The sequence below is a fragment of the Gymnogyps californianus genome, chromosome 18, assembly GCF_018139145.2.
Source record: "Gymnogyps californianus isolate 813 chromosome 18, ASM1813914v2, whole genome shotgun sequence".
Classification (NCBI taxonomy): domain Eukaryota; kingdom Metazoa; phylum Chordata; class Aves; order Accipitriformes; family Cathartidae; genus Gymnogyps; species Gymnogyps californianus.
This window is the reverse complement of record NC_059488.1, coordinates 7,175,849-7,189,284: the sequence shown is the minus strand read 5'-3', so window position 1 is coordinate 7,189,284 and position 13,436 is coordinate 7,175,849. Positions and strand designations below refer to the sequence as shown.

General features: G+C 54.2%; 1 protein-coding gene across 1 annotated transcript; it reads right to left on the bottom strand.

Moving 5' to 3' along the window:
- Positions 1–212: 212 nt before the first annotated feature.
- Positions 213–13,039, bottom strand: AIF1L (allograft inflammatory factor 1 like). The gene is made up of 5 exons (XM_050907871.1): positions 12,962–13,039; positions 7,847–7,913; positions 4,805–4,846; positions 3,454–3,616; positions 213–1,753 (listed from the first exon to the last, which is right to left on the bottom strand). Exons 1-5 carry the CDS (start codon positions 13,037–13,039, stop codon positions 1,666–1,668), a joined length of 438 nt encoding a protein of 145 aa, XP_050763828.1. The 3' UTR covers positions 213–1,665.
- Positions 13,040–13,436: the final 397 nt, after the last annotated feature.

The following is a 13,436-nucleotide window of genomic DNA, read 5'->3' as shown; positions in this document are numbered from 1 at the left end:
TTTCAGGAGGGGGCCTCTGCATTTCGTAACACAAACTCCATGGCATTCGGTGAGTTATTACAGATAAAGATCAGATCAAGATAGTCCAAACCTATCTCTAGGATCTATTTAAGGGTTTATATTAACAGACTTGGAAAACAGCTCACTTATCTGCAACCAATCACATGGACCAAGCTTCAGAGGAGCTAAACTAAATACACTGACACACAGGGTAGCTTCAGAAGATTTATTTTCAGTCCTTAAAGTAGACTGGTGCTGCTTTTGCTCATAATTTTTCTCTCCATTGCAGTTTTGGTTTTCGTGCAAACAGTAGTGAGAACGTTTCTTTTTATTTAAAAGTGCAGCCTTTGGCAGGAGCAATCAACCTAGTAGAGTTAATCATCTGTATTTCCTTTAAAAAATTTATTTATTAAACCATGATTTTAAAAACGTTAAAAACTGCCAAGAACATTTAAGAAAAGAGTAGGGAAAGGGCAAAGAGCAAACATTTAGATTCCAGAAATCGTGTTTGGAGCAAGAATCACCACAGTAACCAGAGTGTGGATAGCACAGTCCCAGCCACATCTGGATCCCAGCCACATCTGGATCCCAGCTCATACTCCACACTTACAGCCAGTCTTATTTTGCAGACTTGCGGGCTTATCCATCAGGGAAATGTACCCGATAGCCCCAGGGAACCAAGCTGAAACACATACAGGGAGGTCTGCAGAAATCAGAGGGACAGAGCAGCTGCATGAGGCCAGATCTTCATCTGCAACTGGTCTGGCAGGGCTCACAGTTTAGTCACCCAGCTTCCTTTCACCTGAAGGTTTAATTTCCCCTAGGCCTTCCTGAGGAGCTGCAAAGGCACAACAGCAGGCTTGTTTCTGCACTCGATGGACAGGACAGACAACCACCCGGTCAGAGGTTACGCTCCTGATCAGATCCAAGTCGAGATTTATCAGGAAGGGGGCCCCTAAGGTAGCTTTAATCATCCTCACTTGCAGTGCCTGGTGTTGAACCCACCGAGATGTGGCTGCAGGATGAACCCACGGAGCAGAGAGAAGCTGTCCCTGCAGTCAGCCATGCCCACCTCCAAGCTTAAAGGCCCTGCAGGCAGACCTCAGTGTCCGTGCGCTTTCCCGCATTCACCTAGCATACGACGAGGCCACAGAGATGGCAGCCCGACTTGTGTTTTGGTGAGGTCAGGAGGGGAAGAACTAGTCCAAAGTCAGGAAGCGTAGGACAGAGCAGAGAAGGCACTTATTTCTTTGCACCCATGAAGCTGCTATCAGGGGCTTAGCCAGAGAAATGCTCAATGTCTGGCAGCAAAGCTCTTTAGGAACCTGTCATGACAAGCACAACTCTGAATCCATACGCTGGGAGGAAAGTAGCTCCTCATCTGAGAAATGCAGGAAGGGCAGAGGAAAGAGTAAGATCACATGATTTTTTTTTTTTTTTTTGGTCTCACATTACACTTGGTGCTACGGCTTCTGTCTAATAAATCAAGTTGGCTAAGGGATGCAGCAGAAAGACACGAGCTGGGGGTCTCCAGCTTCCCTTGCTGTTCCTCTAAGGCAGGTTAGTTGAAAACTAGGACTGTCCACAGTAAAGAGTAACAAAGCACAGGTAACCTCTGTTACAGACCAGCAAAGCAAACAGTGCCAATTTTTCAGCCCGTCCTCTTCAAGGGAGGCTGGCTATGTCTCTCTCTGGAGGCGGACCAGAAGGTTTTGCGTTGCTTTCATTGGCTTTTCCTTCAAACATCATGACCCTGCAAAACACAATGGATAATACTAATGAAAAAAGCAGGTGCATCTTTACCCATCATTGGGGGTGGGATTATCTTATCTGCTGAAAAACAGTATCTGTCTCCTATGCAAAGGGCATCTGATAATTAGCAGAGGGGAGAAAGCCAACAGAGGGCAGTGCTGCCAGCCTGGCAGGCAGCTTTGCTTTTCCAGCAGCTTCCAGGAGTGGGTTCCCAAAGCCTCTGCTGGTTTTCCTCTCAGAGCCCAGAGGATTAGCATGTTTTATTTAGACAGCCACTTCCGAAATCCCCCGGGCACACACTGCACGCCAAGTTCTCCTGATGCGTAAAAGCAAATACCGTCCCTGGCCCACCTTGTACATAATCACAGGGCAGAACATTCAAAAGCCGACACCAAGCAAGCAACAGCAATTACAGCCAGGGAAGAGGGCAGAGACAAGGAGCAAGGCACTGGCTAGAAGAATCCCAACCATTTTGCAGCCACTAGCACTGTCTTCCTCCCTGAGGACTGCAGCTACGCTGGGAATGCCAGCTGCCACGCTGGATCAAAGGACTGCACTGCTCTTGGGACGAGTTTTACATTTCTGCTCCTGCTCTAAAAAGTCCAACAGACAATGGGGCGTCTGTTAGCAAAAGAAGGGACCCATCTGTGAAAGTTGCTGCAGTTGGGAGGGAGGATGGAAGATACGGGATGGGCTGCAGGCTCAGCCTGCTTCCATGGAGAAAGAAAGGAGGAGCAGGGGTGTCAGAAGTCTGTGCGTGCTTGGAAGAGGAGCATCCCAACTCGCAGACAGAGGGCACTCAGTGGGGAGAAGAGAGCCTCATTGCCAGCAAGCACATACCGGCTTAGAGGGACCGCATGAGACGTGGGAGCAAGATCCTTCCTCCCAACCTGCCTTGAAAGCTGGCTGCGTTTCTAAAGCTGCCTTCAGAAAGGGGCAAGGGGGATGGAGAGGAGCAGCTCCTATTCATGGTGGTTACAGACACAAAAGCAGGGCCAGCCTCTGTGGCTGTGAAAGGAAAAGCCAGGCTTCAATGGGGTGGAGATGGAGCCAAGCAAGTGTTCGGAAGCCATTTGTTACAGCAGGACTTTCAGAGCCCTGTCGAGAGGGCAGAGGGGGCCGTGGGAGGCTGGTGCTGGCAGCCTGTACCGCAGAAAACCTCTCCCAGCACAAGCCAGCTGTTTCAAGCATGTGTCCTCTCTCCATGTACTGTCTGTCTCTCCAAAATCAGGCAGGGAGGGAGCATCCTGTGGGAAACAGGAGCCAGCACTGCTGGTATTGGCAGGACCGTCATTCACCGCTCAAGTCCTGCCACCATTCACAGGGGAAGCCTGTGTCCTCAAAGCCAGCAGGAGCCACAGGGAAAAGACGGGCAGAAGTCCCGCAGTGCCGAGTGCCTGCACACCCTCGGGAAAGGGGGAGAATCGCTCCGCATGGAGCATGTGGGAGGAAGCCTGTGCTAACACGCAGCAGGCAGCTCCGCTGTGAGCGCTCGCCACTGCTCAGCCCAGACATGGGCTTATACACCCTCTCATGTCTTTCTGCAAACTCCTCCTTCACAAGGGTCCTCGTCTCCCCTCCACAAACGCCCAAGCATGCACAGCTCCACCTCCACCAGGCAGAACAACTTCTGCTTCCTGGCTCCCCCAACATGCCAGCTCAGGTCCTGCCTCTCCCCCGCTCCCTCCCAGGGACACTCACAGTTTAAGCACAGCAGAGCGTTTCCCCAGCATCACGTTGACAAAGTCCTGGTAAGAGATGGTCTCGCTAACCCCTCCAGTCACCTCAGAGATCATCTTCTTCAGTTCTAGGTGGGTCTTCGGAGCCCCCATCTTCTCCATCATCCTTTTGACAGACATCAAATCTGCAAGAGCAAGGCAACTGGTGCTGTCAAGAGGTGACCACACTGAGCGCAGACCAACCCTAGGGACATGGGCATGAGTTCCCACCTCAGACCACCTCAACTGCGGACTCTGGGGCTGACAGCATTAAGCTGTGGCTGAAAGACAAGAGAAGCCTTCCAGTACAGCCCACTGCTGTACTGCCCAGTACAGAGCATCACTTCCCATTTGTGCAGCTCAAGATAAAAGCACCACACACGCAGGAGAGGGACAACCCTCCAAGTGCTCCAGAGACACATGGGGACACTGCTCTCTAGCTCAGAGCGTGGTGCCAAGAATCACAAGGATGGGGAGGAGGGAAGCAACGCCGGGGTTAAAGCTGGAGACAAACAGGCAGTGGGGAGCCGTAGCCCCTGCCCATCGCCACAGGCCATTTCCTTCCATTGCTCTGCGACTGCTGCGACCTGCGGGGCCCCTTCCCTCCCGGAAAAGGCAGCGCAGCCCTGAGTCAGGCCTCCTCCAGCTCCCCACAGGCTTTACTTCAGCTCGAAGACTGGTGGAGGAGGGGAACGAGGCAGCAGCCTCCTGGAAGGGCACAGCATGTGAGTGATTACACTTCAGTGTCAGCTCCAGGCCTGCAGAAGGCTGGATCTTGATGTAACTGGTGCTTTCTGGGCCCAAACCAGGGCCGCTCAGCTGAGCCAGACTCACACCCAAGTCCCCTGCCTCCCTCCGCTCCCCTCCCAGCAAAGCAAAGAGCTTCTCTGCACTAGAAGTGCTCATGGTTTTATACAGCTTTTGCCTCAAGCCAGGCAAAACCCAGGATTGTCCAAGCCCTGCAGCTTCCCAGCTCTGGAAATGCTGAGGATTGAGAAGGCGGCCTCAGTGGAGAAAAAGGGAGAAGAAAAAAAAAAAAGCATTTAGAGCAGAAAGAAGTGGAGGAGCTAAGCAGAAACTCAGAACAGGATGAAAAGAGCTCAGATCTTGAAGCAGGTGAGGAGAGACTGAGGAAGGTGAGAGGCAGGGGCTGGAGAGCCAAGGAAGCCCCTGCCTGGCAATCAAGATCCAAGCAAGGCTGGACACGGGAAAAGCCCACAGGTTTTCCTCCTCAGCAACACGAGTGCAGAGGGAAGCAGCAGATATAGCAGCAGACACCACCTCAGCAGGCTGTTGCTTTTCTAGCCCAGCACCAGCATCCCTGAGTCACTCACCAATCTCGCCTTGGTTGTTCAGGTCAAACTCCATGTACTTCTCTGGAAGAGACACAGAAGCAAGTTAGCAGGATGCTAGAGCAGTGGGTGTGTGGGGCTTTGGAGCCCTGCCTGCTTAGAGCAATGAAATAAAAGATTGATATACTGCTGAATGCAAACAGTTCAGAAAGGGAGACCATCTCAAGACCTGGTTTTAGCACCCTTATCTCAGTTCCAGGGCTCTGGAGTTAAGTGCTCTTTAATTGTGGCTGCTTTTCATTTAAGCTGAAGGAAAACACTGGCATGAGAACAAGGTATCAGCTAGCCATGAATAGTGTTAAAAGGTTTCCAGCCAGAAAAACAAAGCTCTGGAACAGCTTCCCAGAAGGAGTAGCAAGGAAAACAAAACCCTGAGCACTCCCAAAATGAAGCTTGATCAGATTAGGAGGGGGATTAAATGACGTAGTTGCCTGCAATAGCAAGGGACAGACTCTACAGTCCTCCCAACGCTGTGCTGCACTCCCAGAGCAGCACCTGCCAGGAGAGATGCTCAAGGACCACATCAAGAGGACAAAGCCAAGAACATGCCTAGGAGCAGTTATGCTGGAGCAGGTTGTTTGCCTTTCCAGCCTGCTGTCAAACCTTGCTGAATCGGGCAACTCCAGCATCCTCAGAGAAAGGCAGAGCCTGCTCAAGAAGGTCTGGTTAGCTTTGCAGGACAAAAAGCTCACATGCTGTAACAGACAGCGCTGATTTGAGTTAGAAAAATCAGGATTTCAGTCCTGTGCTGCTTCTGACCTTTGGAGTAGCACACCTGTGTGCTTCCTACCTGCTCCTGCCCTTGCTAGCTGTTCCCCATTTAGACTTTAAGCTCTTCAGGCAAGGATTTGTCTGTCTTACAGACAACGCAGCTCCTAGCACCACAGGGGGCCCCCATCACCTCAAGTTCTGCTAAATGAGAAGAGCAAGATGCCTGCTGCCACCATCCATCTACACTGAGCTGGAGAAGTCTCCACTTGCCCTGCAGTTAGCACTCACTCCCCAAACCAGCCTCAGAGGACTCAAATTAAGTGAGAGCTCCCAGGCTGCTCCTTTCCCCAAAGGGAAAAGACCTTTTGCCTCTGCTCCAGGGACACCAGCAAGCAGATGAGTGTGAACAGAGAAGTGGCAGGCTAATTTAAGGAGCCACAGGGAAGAGGGGCTATTTCACACATCAGAGCCTTCCCAGGACCTGTGTTTCTGAAGGAAAGTCCTGCATTAACTGGACTGATGGGCAGGAGACAGAGGATGGCTTGGCATGTCTTCACCTGGGTCTCAGCTGGTGGATTACTGCTGTCACGAGCTGACCAGGACAGACCTCCAGGAATACCATGTACAAACCAAAGCTGTTCATGCTTCAGGCAGGAATAAACGTGTTTCTTCAAGCATTAAGCAACCGATCCTAGATGAAATTGGGGCTGTCACATGTGCTTAGGGGCCAAAGCGATGCTTGATGTGGAACTGGCTCTCCCCACACTCTGCCCCACCGTAATGACCTTGTGCAAATGAACTGCCGCCTCCCTGGGCAGGGGTCAGGCACCCCAGCATGCGCTCGGGGACACAAACCCTGCTCTGCCATGTCCGTGCCCAGCACATGTTTTCTTTTCTTCTCAGCTGACACTTAGCCAAAAGCGCAGAGAACAGAGGCAGCTTTACATCATCGTGCTCTGAGCCTCGGCTCGCACATTCATCTTTCCCTCCCATCCCAGCTGCAGGGATTTGGTGGGGCAAAACCACGCGTGGTCCCTCCCCTCACAAATGCATTTACACAAACACTGCACGGGGGCTCCCCGGGCCCGGCTGGGGAGGGCAGCGGGAAGGACAGCAGAGAAGAAACGCTCCCCCCGTTATCACACAATGAGCCAATTGTTGGAGGAACCGGAGGAGGCGTTGCAGAGCGGGACAGGCCACGGAGGCAAACTCACGAGGCAGCGGGAAGAGATGCCAAAGGCTCTCGTTACAGGGAATTCTGCGCCTGTGACCTACAGTTGCAATGTTTGAAGAGCCCCAATTGTGATGGGAAAAATAATGCGGGGTTGCAGCCAAAAGCCAAAGCCATACAAAAGGCAACAGAAAAAGAACGGGGAGCTCAGGAGGCTCCTCTGTGCCCAGCAGGGTAAGGGATCACAAAACCCCAGCCAGCTTCTTCTATGCTGGATTGCAAAGCCAAAATTCAAAAGGAAAAAGCAGACAATGCCTGAAATGGAAGCAAGGTCAGGTTTTATTTGGTTAGAGCCAGGCTGAGGACAAACCTTGAGGGCAGTGTGACGCAGAAGGCATGTTTTCTCAACTGCCTTCAGCCACTGCTTGGAAAGAAAGTGGATGCACCCAGAACAGCCCTGCCAAATCTTGTTCTGTAATCACTTTGGGGACAAGCTCCAGAGGACCACAGGCTTTTGAGCTGTTTCTCTATCTCCCATCCCAGCAAATGTCCCAAACCTAAGCCCAAGATCTGCTGATACACTAGTTAGGCTTTGGCCAGGACTACAGACACATTACTGCTGTTGCCTCCAGTACCAAGGGGCTGGGGAAAGACGAGATCAGACTGAAGAAACTTTTGGGGAGAGAAAGTCCCCAACTCCTTCAGGAAGCAGCTGAGACCTCTGCTCTGTGGGAAGAGGTCCTCCTACTCACTGAAAAAAAAAAAAAGTGTCCAGCTACTGCATCATCCATTATACCAGCTAGCTTGTCTAGGTATCTAGACAGAAACTGTCCTCCTTTGCTGCTCCCCGGGGTTTTTCCCCACGCAGCAGGTTTTGCAGTAATAGCAGCCACCAGGCACAATGTCTGCAGGGTGCCATGTCCCTGCCCTGCAAGCGGGGGAAGCACAAAGGCTTGTGTGGGAAAACCACCTCTCTGGGGAGTTTCACTGAGTCCCACAAGCAAGGGGGAGGCATCCATCCCAGCTCAGTCACTTGTATTTGGCAGAGAATCTCCGGCTGGAAAGATCCAAGTGCTGAGGAAAAGAATCTGTTCAGAGCAAATAATCAGGCTGAAAGGACAGGGAAACCCTCCAGTTCTCACCTTTGAACACTGCCAACTTCTCCTCCAGATCTTCTTCATCACTGAACTTTGGGTCACAGAGAAATTCCTAAAACAGAAAAAAAGAATATCCCCAAGGTTAAAGATGCAAAGGAAAACACCCTAGAGGGCATGTAGGAATGCAGCATTACCCAGAAGACCTACACAATTCCCAGAGAGGCACATCTGAGCAACAGTGCCAGGAGGCTTGAAAATGGATTGAGTCCCTCCACACCTTGTCATTAACATTCCAGTGCAAGGGGAATGCCTCTGGTGTCTCAGATTTCCCACCAACAGCTTGAGGGAGGACTGGACCCCATGTGCCTTTGGAATAACTGCATGAAACCCCCTCTTCTTGGTCACCCAAGGTTTCAGCTCCCCACATCTCTGCTTAAGCATGCACAGCACATGGATCGGGCACCTATTCCCAGCGAGGGCTCCTAGTCCTTGCAAAAAGCACCCCGAGATCAGATTTCAAACTCTTGGATAACTCTGAGGGCTAGCAAATAGAACAAGCAAAGTGCAGAACATCACGCACCCAAGACAGGACAGGTATTTTGGGGTAAGGAAGAGGCTCTCACTCTCTCAGACTGTCTATCTGTTTTTCCCCCTATCCTGCTCAGGCTGGAGAGGAAATCCTGGGTCACTTCTGGTCACTTGTCCCTAGCTCCACCTCAAAAACCTTCAGGTACCCAAGAGAACAGACCACAACTTGCCCAGCCAGCTCTACCGCTATGCCCTGCCAGCAACACCCCCCCGCAGCTGTGAGCAGCAGGGTCTTGCTCCTGTCTCTACCCTCCCACACCGCCTAGCTCCAGCAAGCCCAGCACAGCTTAATGACTCGATCTGTGTTCAGCAACAACACCACATTCTTCAGTGTAGAAATCATTAACATCTGCACAGCTTATGCATGGCCTGTCCAGGACAACACCCCTCCAGGGGTTAGAGTGGATAGAGGGCTGAGGCTGTTCCCTACTCTGGACATGTGTTCCTCACCACTGTTCTCCATGCTCACACGGCAGGCAGGAGTGGGTCACCAAGAGACTAGGATCTCCGGCACTGGTAGTACTGGGGCAGCATCACTTGTGATTAATGAGACTAGCCCCCCAAAGAAGCCCCATCTGCAGACACCAGGGCATCAGGACTGCAGGAGGTCCACACAGCCATCAGTAAGCCAAATGCCCTCCAGCCTCCAGAGCATGTTCTCACTTCTTCCAGAAGGAAGACTGAAACCAGTTATCCCCAAGTGCTATGAGCTGTGCCAGCCTGGCTGCGGGGCCAGCTCCGGAAGCACTGCAGCCACAAGCCGATGCCTGGTTCCTGCTGCCACAGCCAGCCCCGAGCCTTTCATGCTTGATCGCTGCTTGCCACACGAACCCTGCAGCACATGCTCCGGGCCCCTCCAGCCCACACGCCTGGAGTTGCCCCCTCCTTCCTCGCTGGGACAGGGGAGCCTGGACCTGCCCAGGGAGTCCAAATGCCTCAAACCTTCACTGCCAGTAAAAGACTCGCCAAAGCAGTCGTTAATCTGCAGCTGAATTAAGGTTTTGTAGGAAGCCCACTAGGACAGAAGTGACTGTCATCCCCTCCTCCCATCTCACAAACTCCAGATGGGACACCAGAGACCATGCCCACTAAACCAGCGTGACACAGACTTCCCTTATCACCATGGACACCAACTCAAATTGAGAGCTGCGGTGAAAAGCAATGTTCCCAGTTCCTTCTTTTGCTCTCCTTTGCCAACTCAATTTCATTTATCTCAGTTATTTCTACCCAGGGGTATCGTTTGCCAGCCCAACACAAAGGGCCCAATTCAGCTTTGAGACCTGGGCTCAGCCAGCAGCAGAAGTCCCCAGAGAGCAGAGTAGTGTTACCTACTGCCATTGCCACTGAACAGCCTCTGTAGAAGGAATTTGCCAAACATCACTGAGAACCAAAAGAGGGCCAGAGCATCTCCTGGCCACCAGGTCACAGCCTCATTCCTGCCCTGCAGGAGCAGCAGACAGCTTGCACCTACCAGCAGGACAGGGGATGCGAGAGCAGAGCGCTGTATGTCTCTGGGAGCAAGAAGCAGCACAGAAATCGTGAAGACCGAAGAGAATGCTACAACCATACACGATGGCTGAGGGACATGTGCCCAGGGGTCCAACAGCCCCTGGCAGCACGGCAGGAGAGGAGGATGGGTGACACTGTGCACACGCCTAGCACCCAGTCCCCTTGCATTTCAACTGGAGGGGAACTGGACAGCCCACCAGTGTCACAGCTATGCTCCAGACCTAAGGAAGCAACAGGGGAGCCTATTTCAAAGGCATTCCACCCGCCACATTGTATGCGAGCAGGGCTGTGACTGCGATAAGGCAAACACTCACAATAGCACACAGGAATTCAATCCCCAGGGCCAGTGACTCAGACTCAGCCCAAGTGGCTGAAGTTCCTCCTAGAGCCCTTTGCTAAAGCTCCCATTTTAAGGGACATGTTCTATTAATAAGAACTGCTTAATAAGCCCCAGCCCCTCCCCCCCGCTCCTGCCCTGAACAGCCTTTCTTGGGCAGAGAGACTTTTCTAAGCCAATAAATTCAGCCACACAAGTCCCAGCTACCTGCAAGACAACCTGAGCAAAGCCAGATCCTTCCTCCCTTTCCAAAAAGGCATCTCCAACCAGCAGGCCAAGCTCTCACTGGGCCATTTAAGCGCTCGACACCAGCCGCCCTGCCTGCTGGGGCTGGGAAGGGGCTGAGGGATGCTCATGCCTACCCTGGATGGGAGAAGCAGGCACCTGCTCTCCAGCAGGCTGAATTCCTTCCCCACAGCCCAGCGCATTAGAGGGTAAAACTAGGTTGAAAGTAATCTGTGCTGGATTAGACTTGCCACCTTGATGCACGAGGCTGAACAATGTGATTGCCGTTCCCCAGGAAGAGGGGAATGGCCAAGAGGGGATCCCAGAGGAGTGTTTCAGGCTGGAAGAGAGAATTCAATACTAGGACTCAGCTGTCCTTCAGCAGCACGTGTGCACTCAGGACACTGCCTGCCAAAGACCCTTATCCCAGCGAGAGCTCTGGGGTAGAAACCAGCCAGGAAAACAGGGCTGGGAGGGAGCTAAGTGTTAGGATGAGATGATGAGATTAAGCCTGATAGGAATTTCGCCTGATAGGTTTTATTGGGAGCACTTTGCTGGTTTGCAGCCCTGGGGCTCTGCAGGGCTCAGGAAACCCCCTCCCTGGCTCCAACCACAGTATCAGTCCAGGTTTACGTATCAGCTCTGTGTCAGAGGGAGGTGTGAGCCGCTTCACTGCATGCCCACTCACAGCAAACTCCCCCACCGCTGCCGCGCTGAGCTGGCAAAGCGAGCAAAGTGCAGCAGCACAGGGTTTGCTGCCCAGAGCCGCTGCAGCGCAACAGCTTCTCGGGATCTGTGGGCAGCTGCTATGCGTGCTATCTGCAGCTTGATTTCTAGCTGCTCAAATCCCCTCTCCTAGCACCGAGCCAACACACAGGGCAGCAAGGACACGAACAAGCAGCTCCCACCTCTGTCAGCAGGAAGTTATGTAGCTTGTTTCATTTTCGTCACCCAAACCTCACCCAGAGAAAAAGCCTGCCAGAAGTGATGGCTACTTAGGGGAGAGAGAGGAGCCTGTCCCCTGCACGGGAGGAAGAAGAGCCCCCAGCCCTGGGGCACAGCAGTGGCACATCAGCAGTGTCCCAGGAAGCATGGCTTCTCAGACTCAGTCCTACAGCTCCTACCAGCTGAAGGATCACATATCCACCCTGTGCCCGAGTGATGCTGGAGGATGGCTCTGCAGCAGCAGAAACTGCAGCAATAGGTGCAACACACTCCCTTCCTCCCCAATCCAAGGGTCAACACCACCTTGGCTATGGGGGATGCATTAGACCCACCTACGCGCTTCCTTGGCACAGGGCATGTAGTGCCTGCCTTCCAACAGCAGGTTTCAAAGGCTTCTTTTTAGCCAAGTGCTCTTATTCTACACCTTATGCCACAGCACCTCTTTTTCCACTCTTATTCCACAGCACCTCCTCATTTCTAATGACATAATTCCCTCTCCAGTGACCTACAAAAACTTCACATCTGCTGTCTCACCCCTGCCTGGAGGAACACATTGGCACTTTTCACGGCCCAGTCAATGTGAGGGCAAGGCAAGCCCACCGTCTCTTCCAGGCTCTCATCTTGTGCAGCTCTGATTTCTCTACCTGTAACACCAAGGTGCCACTGGCTATATCAGCAAGTGACCACCAAACCCACCTGGAAATGACCCTAGAAATCCCATCGTTGATTGTTTCAAGGTTAAAACCTTCTTTTCACCGTCAGAACCACTCCTGGCCGGGAGGGATGCCAACGGAGCTGCCCCCACAGGGCATGCCAAGCAAGGGATGGGGCAAGGTCGAAGCTTCAGGGAGAGGACCTTGCCTGACCCCAGCACAAAGGGCACGCAGCCCAGTGTACTTTGCATTAATCCAGGAGCTGCCATTCCCCCTGCCCAAGGCTTGTGGGACATCCAACCATCCTGGGCTCCCCATTCAACCACCGCAATTAAAAACTAGAAAGGCTTGAGTTAGCTCTCCTGAGCAGCAGAAACTCCTCACTCCCGGGAGAAGAAATCAAAGTGCTCGATACAGCAGAGGGGAGGTTGAAGTCCTCCAGGAGAACAATAGCTCCTATTCTTGCTGGAGCACGTTTGCAAAGGGGCTTTCATGGCAGCCGGCCGCTGAGCATCCCCCGGCACAGAGCGGCCCTCGGACCTGCCCGGGCTGCGGGGCGCTGGAGGGGGAAGAGCCGCCTCCGAGGGCAACGCCACGGGCAGAGGGGATGGAGAGCAAACCCCCCTGCAGAGCAAACCCCCCTGCAGAGCCACCGCCTGCCTCCTCGAGCCGGATTTCCCTCCGAGGGGGACACGGGCAAAGCGGGGGGGGGGGGGGGGGCACCTCCACCTGCCTTCTCCCCCTCCCCCGGCACCGCCGCAGCCCCCATCCCCGCCGGCCGTCGGCTCAGCCCCGGCGCGGCCGCCCCCATCCTCATCCCGCCCCTCGGAGCCCTCCGCCCCGTCCCCCCGGGGCTGCCCCCACAAAGGGTCGGCTCGGGGGGGGAAGCGGCCCCCGCCCCACCTTGTTGATCTCCTCCAGCCGCCCGTCCTGCGGGGCCCGCCGCAGCCCCCCGCCGCTCGGCCGGCGCGGAGCCGCCATCTCACGGAGCCGCCCCTGTGCCCGCCGCCGCCTTAAGTAGGGGCGGGCAGGGCCGGGCCGGGCCGGGCCGGGCCGGGCGGGCGGTGCGGGCCCTCCGCCCCCGCCGTTAACCCCTTCCCTCCCCGCCGCCGAGAACAGGCGGCTGACAGCTCCCGCCCCGCTCCGGGCTGCTCCTCCGGGGTCGGGGGGCTGGGGGGGAAGCAAGCCCGGTACCCGCGGGGTGCAGCCGCTCGGCAGGCTCTTGCTGGAGAACTGCGAGGTCCAGAGCAAGGTGGGGAAGCAGCGGAGCGGCAGCGGTGCCGGTCGGCTTCCAGCGGCCGAGCCCCCGACGGGAGGGACGCGGCGGGAGGGGAAGGGACCCTCGAGAGCACCCCGCCCGCCGTGCACAGGGGCTGCG